Below are 11,175 nucleotides of genomic sequence, written 5' to 3'. Positions count from 1 at the left end.
CTATGGATGCTTTTCCCACAGCGTCTAATAAAAATGAAGAATGTTTCTCTAGTTGGAGTCAGTTCCAGCAGTATACCAGAAAACAAGACTATTTTGTTGTTTCTCTTTTGTTTTATTTTACTTAAACTCTTTACGTTTTTGAAATTGACAGACCTGACACTGTGAGTGACATGCAGCTTCACATGCTCCGTGACAAACGGCTCTGTCAGTGTTACAGTGTAAGCACAGACTGAGGGGATTCACTCATGTGGCTACTTTTTCCGATCTACAGTACAGCAGGCTGACGTAAATTTAACTAAACATTTGTGTTCACATTTTTACATTATATTCCCACAGAGAAATTGACCATTGAAAGGGTTAGTCTGTGTCACACAGTGTTATATGATTTAGTAGACAATACATTTCTGTGTGTAGCTTCATACAAACACAATAGTGAAGAGTAATAAATATTGATCGCTTGACTGAAGCAAGGTATCAATAGGAGTCTGTGTCTGATCATTTCTATATGTGAATCGTTCATACTATTCTGTTACTATTTGGATTTATTCTATTTCAGTGAGTGTTCACAGATTGGAGTAAAGTTTTATTAAAATTGCACAACACTGGAGGTTTCCAAATAGCCTAAGTATATTGAAATCTTTATGTTATAGACACTCACATCTTTAAACCACTTAAACCACTTTGAACAAAATCTAGTCTGTCTAGTGAGGTTATTCTACTTATTAAATTATCTACTTTGACTAAGTGCAGAAATTTAAATACCTGGATTAAACTTCCTTAGAAGGCACGATGAAAACCAAAACTGGAACATGTTAGCTGAGCTTTGAATTGTTCTGATAACAAAGGTATTAAAATAAATAATAAAATCTGGGTTACTTTTATTCTGAAAAATAATCCCACAATGCTCTTAGTTGCTTCCTTCCTAAAACATACCAAACCAAACTCAGTTTAATATATTTGAACTCATGCTGTGCTAAATAATCAAGAAGTCACCAAAATTATTGGAAACAATCCTCTGAGCACCACAAATATCTATTTCCAATGTGGCCAGCTGCTGTCGAGGTACAGTATCTGTATCTCTGACAGACCGACCAACCAACCACTCACCTCCCGTAAGACCAGAACAAGTTTGGGTGACAAAATCCAACTCAGCATCTTTTCCCTTAAAGACGAGGCACATACGCCGAATTCTAAATCTGAAAATGGACCAAGAAACACCTCGTTAGATACACATCCATGTAATAACTCCCACCCGTGCTCTACATTGGGTCTTTCTTCTGGAAAGCTACGGCCTTCCTCTGATGAAACTGAGGCTTCTTCTTCTGATTCCACTGGCACATCAAAATGTCCCTGAACGTATTGCGGAAGGTCTTGTTACACAGGGCGTAGCACATGGGGTTAACTGTGCTGTTTACATAACACAACCAGTAGCCCAGAGCCCAGAGAGTTTCAGGGATACAGTCCTGACAGAAAGTGTTCACCAGCACCATGATGTTATAAGGCAACCACGTGGTGATGAAGGCAAACAGGATGGCGCTGAGCGTCCGCGCTGCTTTCTTCTCGTTCGCCTTTTTTTCGTTCTTACGTTTACTGATCTCCGTCTTGGCCTTGGAGGCGAAGCGTTTGGCCATAGCTGCATCTTTTATCGTGATGGCTCCAGATGACTGGTCGCCAGGCGATGAGCTGACAGGGCTTGACTGTGACTCTTTTCGACTTTTGTTAGATGACTGTTTATCCTTGTTTGTCTTCCCCTTCCCTGATTTCTTTCCATCTAGATAGATAGATAGATAGATAGATAGATAGAACAATTATCATACTTGCATACTTGTGAAATGTACATATCATGCATACAAGGCTGTTGTGGCTTTCCTTCAGGGTGTCAAATCCACATGAGATGCAACAGAGATAAGTGTTTCTACAAGAATGAACAAAAAAGAGAAGAAATCCATAAAAAAAAAACTTTTCTAAAAGAAAATTGAATTACATCCATCACATTCATCCTGTAGAAAAATGATGTGCTCCTTTTCTCGTTGCAGGCAGCTCTCATCTGAAAAACTTTACCTGTACAAACGATGAATTTCAAAAACTTTTGAAACTATTTAACTTAAAGGGGAACTATACAAGTCTGGTTGCTTTTCTGCTGTTTTGCGAACCCTCCTCCCTCCACCCCAGCCATGTGCCTTTGCTGCCAAGAAATCAATCCATGGAGCAGTGGATAATGTTATTTATCATATATGCGTTACAATGTGTCTTATTTGTCCTAAACAAGAGTTAGCGAGAGCGGAGGCACTGATCTTACAAGGTTGGTTTTTGGCCTAGAGATGCTAGGTGGAAGGCAGAGAGCCTCCATTCTCCCTGTAACAACTTATTTCACAATTAGCATGTAGCATAGTTAAGCTAAAAATCCTGCATAGTTCCTCTTTAACTTTCATCCATAAATTATGGCTCTTACAAAGGCCTTAACAGTGTTACATCCCACCTGTTGGAGACCTTGATGTGTCACCATCAGCTTCCTCCTCTGAGCCTGACTGGTCTCCTGAGGCACCAACTTCATTGTTGTTGAGACTGTCACAGCTGCTCTGCTCGGCCTCACCCACCGTCGTGTTCAAGGTGTTGACAGACCTCTTGGATGAGTGGCGGCCCGGCAGCACAGACGAAAAGTGAAAGCAGAACCTGCCACACCTCCCCCTGCAGTCCGTTCCTCCTGGTTTGCTGGCGTTGTCCTTGCCGTTCTTCTCTGAAGGCAGCTGATTTAGTTCATAGCTGCTGCAGCTCTGGGAGCTCATCTGTCGCAGCATGGCTCCCGAAGCCCTCTTGCTGTTGGTTGAACCTTCTCCACCGCCAGCCTTTCCACTGCCACTCCCTTGAGTCTGAGCCTGGCTCGGGCTGTTGCCCGCCCCAGATCCCTTCAGACCTTGTACATCTTTATGACGCTTCTCTGTCTCCTGATAGATCTTCCAAAACAGGAACGCCATAATAGTCACCGGCAAGTAGAACGCAGCAATTGCAGTGCAGAATGTAATGATGGGCTCAGACAAGAACTGGATGTAGCACTCGTTAGGCTGGACTGTCCTCTCACCCACGATGTACTGCCAGAACAGGATGGCTGGGGCCCACAGAATGAAAGAAATGGACCAGGCTAGTCCAATCATGGTCATGGCTCGCTTGGTTGTACGCTTGGCTCGGTACGTCAAAGGTCTGGTCACAGAGAAATACCTAAGAATACACATAGAGAAAGTGAAACTGTATAGTGCCGTACACTACAAGCTTAGATGGAGGGGTACTACTTGTTGTACCATTACGACTAAGAAAGGACTAAGAATGGACACAATACCATCATGATACAACGTGGAAGTATGTGTTTTCAGGAATCAAACTCTTTACATTCATCAGAGATTGGACTTCTATACCAAGCAATCAGATGAATCCATTATCACAAAAACAAATCTCTTACCTAAATTATTCAAAAATATATCATCATACAAGTTTTATATAGGTAGCACCAACAGTACAAGGTGACCAGCAGATGCATTTATCAATAAACCTACTTACCTGTCGAAGCTGATAACAAGCAGGTTCATGACTGAAGCGTTACTGGCCACATAGTCAATTGCGAGCCACAAGTCACAGACCACTGGACCCAGAGCCCACTGGTCCATGACGATGTAGGTTGTATACAGGTTCATAGACAACGTCCCAATGGTTAGGTCGGCGCAGGCCAAGCTAAGGAGGTAGTAGTTGTTCACCGTCTTCAGTGCCTTATTGATCTTGAATGACACCAACACGAGGATGTTGCCAACGACAGTTACAAGGGAAAGTGATCCAGTGAGGAAGACAATTATGATGATCTGAAGACAAAAGGTGAGAGGAGAGAAGACCAAAGACAGTAGGTTAGTTAGGTAGTTAGGTACAATGCAATGTACCGTATAAGATACTCTTAATGTTTATGGTCTGTTCACAATGACAAAAATGTTAACTTTTACAAAACTGACATGAACAAAAATGTGGAATTTTGATGTCTGTCTTGAATTCAGTTGTTCTGGATCCAAAATCTCAGATCCTATTATGGACGTACCACCAGGATGAGCCTCTAAATCCTTAACTCTGGATGCTGGCATTTGGAGTATTTAATATTCAAAATTCAAGGGCTGATATACATGTCAAAAAGATCATATAGTGAAATTTGACCAGCAGGCATTTCCATGCCTTTCTAAGATAAGAACTGAAACTTCACCAATCATGATTTAGAGTCTAGACCATGGCAGAACAACTACAGCTTTGCTTTGAAAAAATGATATTGTCACTGCCCAGTGCAATAAGTAACTAAGTCTACTGCTGTATTCTTTTTAAAGCCATACCTGGTACATTAAGTGGTCTTGGGATTACCTGTCAAAAAGAATTAAAATCTAATGCTGGGAAAGGTACTTTGGATGTCGCCACTACTACAATTGGGCTATTGGAAATGTAAAGTTGTATATTGATACTACCTGGATTTCAGCTGGCTGATTGGCTGGATGTTTGGCTGGAATTTAATCAGACGTCTTGACTTATAAAACACACAAAGAACTGGGTCAATCAGACAAGTCTCATAGATTCAGAGTTTATGTTGGAGTGGAGTATAACCGTTACAAATGAGTCATGAATTCCCTGGAGCTGTGGAGCAGCCAATTGAAAAGCACAGCTGAATGTTTGTGTGATGGTCACCACGGCCATAGGATTTAGGCCATCAAACTATCTTACTCAATGTTCTGAGGTGCTTAACGTCTACTCCACTCAACCACTTCATGTCTAAACTTCACTTCATCTAGGAGTGCAAAGGAACTAATATTTACACACAGAGGCTTATTCTGTACTGAGATGCTGGAGGAGCAGCTGAGAGAACACCCATCCTCCAAAGACAGAGAAAAAACAAGTCTATGGCTATATCATCTTCATCGTTAGGGCTAACTTGTTTTTATAGAGCTCGGATTAATGAACAGGATTAATTAGAAGTGTAAAAACTTGTGTGTATATGTGTGTTAATGGATTGTAAATGGGCTAATAAAAGTATTTCTGTGTTCGCTAAGCACCAACTCAAGCTTGATGAGAAAAGGAACTGTTTGGGAAAATCACAGTGATTGTTACCTGCCAGACCGTGTGTCTTCCCACTGGGTCAAAGGCCTCTGCTGGCAGTATCAATGTCCTGTTCACTGGAGAATCACTGAAGTTTCCCTCTTGTCTTGAGATATGACTGCCATTGTGCTGCCACCCCCCAACACTGTTAGATAATATGGCCAACTCTTGGTACGAGCCACCTGAAGAGTAAAAAAAACAACAAAAAAGACAAAGAAACATTGTAGATCACAGAAATATTAGAAATTTTAAGGCACCAAGGATTGCGGCAAATCCTCAATGTCCATTTTGAAAATAAATAAAAGTTTGAATGAATGAAAAATCATAAATAACAGTATTAGTTGAATGATTGCTCCTATCTCTTGCTTTTGAGTATCTACAATACATCTAATACTTGGAAAGACAGCATTCAATATATTTCATCTGCCCCCCCTTATAAATCCCTTGTAAGAATTTATATTGTAACATCTGCAAAACTTGCATTATGAAGTAGTTATAGGGATAATGTGCAAAGACTACACCTGAGTACAGTAACTAAGTTGGCCGACTGCAATATGGAGGCATCAGAGTGCTCTCTCATACCAAGAGAACTGTTGGTCAGGAGGTGGATGGGGGCGGAGCCAGAGCTCAAGTCCATGACGACCAATGGGCACCTGGAGGAAAAGGAGTTTGTATGAGTTAAAAAAGCAGCTTTGAAAATAGCATGCTTCACCGGCATTAACAATTGTTAATTCAACAAAAGGCACCGAAACCACCCACATATCCTGCTGCTGAGGAGTTTCTTAACAAAATATGACAAAATTAATATTTGTTAACATTCTCTTCAGATATATTTGAACGAAGAAACACAGGTTTTTAACACGTAAAAACTCACCCTAAAAAAATTTCTACTTAAAGCAAAGTACAATCAAACAACCCTCTGCCACAGAAACGCCAGATAACAGATTCCTCCATCCTCTCAAATCTCACATTACTGTTGGTACCAGCAGAAGCTAATGAGATGGAGCAAATATAGGCCAGGGAGGAGGCTACACACAAAACACACATACACAAAGAATTCTGGGACAGAGGGTTAGTAAGGATTGGATTACATAGGTTGTATGAATCCTGACTGAAGTCCTGGACAGATCTTCAATCTGGTCATTGCAATAGTTTAAAAATCAGCTGTTACTAAAGCTGGTATCAACATGAACCTATCTTAGAAATTACTGATCGGTGCTGATCGGGGCAGTCGAACCAAAGGAAAGCCTGCAGAAAACTGATGCAGAAAGATGCGGTACTCTGCAGATCTAAACCTGAGCTATCTCAAAGAATCTTTACTGTCACCAGATAAAAAGGGCTCTATTTCAGTCCAAGTTTTTATTTTTGGCCAACAAGGTGCCATTATCACCTGCCAACACAGAAAACTTAACACCCCAATGTTTGCAACACATGAGCTGGACGACAGTCAGTTGAGAAGATGACTGACTGTTTACTTCATATCAGTTACTTCAGCTGTGTGCTTGTGAAATGGATTATACAAAACGTACAAAAGAAGACAAATACCCCTTTCACACTGGCCAAAAAACCTGTTTAAACCAGTGTCACACTTATGCATATGAGCATAACGTTCATCTGTTAGATTGTTGGGTTCATAATAATGTCATTTTTCATGCACACGCTGGTGTTTCTTCCAGCTGATGACTGTGTTTTTCTTAAATTACAAACTTATGCCATGTATTTGTATGTTGTGTCTATAAACAGAGAATGACACACACACACACACAAATCATAGCTTGGGGTTAAAATAAAAACTTTCACATCTTTTCACATTCTTTTGGAGATAAAATACTCCCCACACAAGCTGTTTTATGTGCAACATAGCAATCTAGTGGTATGAAACGGCATACACCCTACACAGCAGCAGCACTGCCCTGCACACAGCAGGCTGCAGATAGATGATAAATGCCTAACACTTTGTGTCTTCACCAAATGCAGCGTTATCATAACAGGAGAAGTGAGAGTGGAGCAGCAGGATTTAAACTATGACGCAGACAGACAGAAAATATCAGAAAACCAGGAGCTCAGCGCAACAGCACCTCAGGCTTCATCATGTTCTCCAATTACTCTAGTGCTAGAACCTCAACAGCTGGATGTGGTACTTCTATATATGTACAGTAATATCCAGTACATACAGACCATATACGGCAATGTCAACAGCTTCCACCCAGGGACCCTATTACATGTCTAAAGAAACATGTCTCACTGATGAAGATATAAGTGGTGAAGTGGAAAGAACTAAGAGTATTGGACATAAGGTTGGACTGTTTAAACAGTTTTTGTCTCTGATCAAGGAGAATCCCCTCACTTATATGGTAGCCTGGTTATATAATGATTTTTTTTAATGATCTACAATTATAGAAATCAGGATATCACTTTCTTAACAGTTCACAGAGATTAGATGGATTTACTGTAAAAGGTATGGTATTTAACTTTCAGTCTTTCTACAGCGCTATCACTTACAAACAATACAAGTAACTCCTAATAAAACATTCTGATGTGAAATATTAGTATTTCCTTATTTTTCTTGAACTCCCAAGCAGGAGGACTTTGATAATTGATATTCCCCGTAGTGCAACCTCTGTCCAAAACATTTTGTCCCAAAGCTCACAGCTGACTTGAAACTACCAAGTATGTGCATGGTTTTAAACACAGCTCCCTCAAGATGACATAGGATTCACATTAATGGTGCTAGACGGAGTGGAAAAGTATTCAGAGAGCACAGTTCAATCCTCAGATCCCACTGCATTGCTGATTCTGGCATAGATTAGCATAGCCTGTAAAGAATAGATGACATTACTAATACAGGCTGTACTAATTAAAGCCAGAACCATCATATCTCCTCTCCCACATGTCTTCTCTCTGACGTGTGATGTTGGGGGACAGAAAGGTTAGATTTCAACACAATAAACTAAAAATATTAACAACAACAAAACAATAAAATACTTATTTAGCAAATTTAGTCAAGCCCATCAACATTTAAAGTGTATTATCTGACCTCAACCATGTTTACTATGTATACTACTTACTACTGCACTGTATGAAAAGTAAAAGTAAAAACTGAGAAAGTTTCAAAATCAGAAGCCAAAACAATGGATGAATCTAATTTGTGGAAACTGTAGTGAGGTGAGATAATTCAGTCTAACAATTGACCTGCATTGTTTCTTTGAATTCAACATCCAAAAGAAAGAAAGAAAGAAAGAAAGAAAGAAAGAAAGAAAGAAAAAAATTTAAAAAACAAACCAGGCTTCATTGTCAGCCACAAAAATCCACACATGCACAGTAAGTTCAGCCAAAGCCAATATGTCGCTTCACAGCGTTGGGATAAATTTGTACTAAAAAGGCTGAAGATTCCGAACTCTTCCATCTCTGACATCCAGATGGTTTTAGGAAGGGACACAGCAACTAGTAGGTTATATGAGGGTACCATACTCTCAATTACTCAATTTCTTTGACCAGTTACTGTCTAAACAGTATTAGCTTTAGCGGGATCATTATCATCAATTTAAGAAAACTGAGTTCTGACTTGTTTATAGATGTTAAAATATTATTGTTATATAAATGCTCTATAATGGTCACCTTTTGTAAATTAACATGCACATGCAAACAAGTATGACAAACAACAAACAAGTATGAACCCTGTGCTGTAAAACAGAATATAAAGTATTTCCCTTAAGATGTTCCTGTTAACAACGTCTGGCAACATGAGAATGAGGCCCTAACTGAAATGAGTTGCCTTTTCTTTGCTGCGCCATCAGAGAGCTGCAGGAGACGTGTGAGGAAACATCATCACCAGAGAAAGAAAGAATAATTATGAAGGAGCAGTTCACTGGTTTTTATCATAAGCCGCCCTTTGTGATGTTTCATCATTTATCATTTATGAATTGTCACAGTGCAGGGAACATTACAGGAAGAACCTACACTTGACTTTTCACCAAGAAACAAGAAATTTAGAGAAATCTAAAGGCTGTTGAGATGAAGAAGATATGAATTTTGTGTATTTTCATATATCTTAATTGGGAATGGATGTTAAAAAACTGGGTTCTATTTAGTTGAAGACCCTGGCTGTATGTGTGACCATGTGAGCCCCAGAAAAATGAAAATAAGATGTACTTACAGGTCTTCTCAGGTTAGTGGAGTGGAGTGTGATATCCTGCTGGAGGCTCAGCTGTGCTCCTGCAGCATGCTGCTCTCTGCTGTGGCTCAGTCTGTTGAGCTGCGGGGGGACTGGGACCTCCAGCTCCGCCCTCCAACGCTTCTTTGCTACTGTTTGCGGTGAGTTCTGTGACAGAGGTAATTACAAGATTTATTATGAGGGGAGTTCACGGCAGACCACGTGTTGGTAACAGACAGACCTGTAGCAATGCAGATAACCAGCCCAAGGTGACACACCTGAGGAGACCAGAGCTGTGTGGAGGACACACCGTCGACTGCAGGTCCTGTCCCTGAGGACAGTCCTGTCTGACTCTGGATCTTTCTAAGTTTTGTCCTCATGAAGAATGAATTTGAGTATATGGGACATTTAATGGGACTGATGATGGAGAAAATCTTAAGTGCTTAAAACTTTGATATACATTAATACATTAATTGTAATATACTTGTCTTTTTTGAATAGATGGAAAAACATATTTGAATAGAAGTGATATAATATAGTTTTTGAGCTTGATAAAGCAAATCTATTTGAAAAACTATTAAAAAATCTATATTCACCCTATTATACATTATAAGACAGAAATGAAAACGCTTCATCTAGTTGGAGGGAAAATTGTTCATAGGCCCCATGAAGGAATTTAAACACACTATATCAGGGTCCATGCAGGTTCAAGTCCCTCACATCACTGGCTTTTGCTGATAAACCTGGCCTTAAACTCAACACTACAGCTGAACCACTGTTTCCATTTCCACTCTTGTTGGATTTTGTCAGGTTCCTACTTTATAGTCCTGGATCAGCTGTTAATAAACGTCTTTGCTTTGCTTTTGGTGCCATTTCTTCATTTAACAGAGCAGCTCATGTAGGAACTGCTCGGTAAAACCCTGAGAGTTGATACATTCTGATAAAGCTACTTTAGAAAACCTGATGCAATATAAACCTCAATTGGAAGCTGCTGCATTGCACAATCACACCCATGTCTAAAATGCAGTGGCCTATAAAAGCAGCACTTTCTCTGAAATACCTCAGCAGCATTAGACTGAAGCTTAAAAGGTCATGTTCAGTCCAAAGAGTCAGTGAAGTCAACCTGCATTCTTTAACTAGAAACCACTGAGAGTCCTGTAGCACTTTAAGGATGTTTTTCCTCATGTGCATGCTTACTATGGTAAAATGTAGCGAAAGGAAAATTCTCCTTTGTTTCTAAAGGAAAACTACAACTATTTAAAAAAAAAAAAACTCTCCATCACTCAACCCCACAGATGAATTCCTCTTCTTGTGGAGGTGGGAGGTTTGTGATCAGATTTCTGTCTTGAACTCAGTGAACGTTAGTTGTCTGGACCTTCCATGCAGACAACCTCCCCAGGTGTTCTACAGGATACACAGGACAGGCTTGACCAGCACTTATCTGTTTTTATTTATCATATGTTCTTTATGTACGGTGATGGTGGAGTTCCTGGGTGTGTGTTCTCTCTGAGTTTTTCCGTCTTCCTCCCACAGTCCATGCTCATTAGTTTGACTGATGACTCTAAACTGCGCGTAGTGTGTGTTGTTTGTCTCCATATGCAGCCCTGGGACAGATTGGAGACAACATATTTTAGATTTCATTTATCTTCACTCTCTGACTTTGCTTTTGGAAAGTACTGTATAAATAGAATTATTCTCTGTCCTCATTGAGCGGCAGCTTCACCGCTGCCTGTTGACTCCTGTCCCCTCTTTCACCTCTCGTCTGCACCGCTGTCATTGAACCTCCACAGAAAACCAGTGCTTCCACTGATGTCCATGCTTGGTGGTGGGCTGTCTCACAGTAGCAGGCCCACGATGGCCCCTCTGTGTATTTTGGCTCATTGTCTGGTTGCACTAATGCCCCAATGCAT

At 40.3% G+C, this 11,175-nt stretch overlaps 1 protein-coding gene across 1 annotated transcript; it reads right to left on the bottom strand.

Annotated features, from left to right (window-relative positions):
- Positions 1–324: 324 nt before the first annotated feature.
- Positions 325–9,342, bottom strand: chrm3b (cholinergic receptor, muscarinic 3b). Its single transcript, XM_085760888.1, has 6 exons — positions 9,269–9,342; positions 5,649–5,765; positions 5,125–5,296; positions 3,553–3,848; positions 2,480–3,216; positions 325–1,771 (listed from the first exon to the last, which is right to left on the bottom strand). The coding sequence occupies exons 2-6, from the start codon at positions 5,747–5,749 to the stop codon at positions 1,260–1,262; spliced, it is 1,818 nt and encodes a 605-aa protein (XP_085617014.1). The 5' UTR covers positions 5,750–5,765; positions 9,269–9,342; the 3' UTR covers positions 325–1,259.
- Positions 9,343–11,175: the final 1,833 nt, after the last annotated feature.

This window comes from Trachurus japonicus, chromosome 19, assembly GCF_045865225.1.
Source record: "Trachurus japonicus isolate A0001 chromosome 19, Traja_1.0".
NCBI lineage: Eukaryota > Metazoa > Chordata > Actinopteri > Carangiformes > Carangidae > Trachurus > Trachurus japonicus.
The sequence above is the reverse complement of the archived record's forward strand: the minus strand, read 5'-3'. Positions and strand labels throughout refer to the sequence as shown.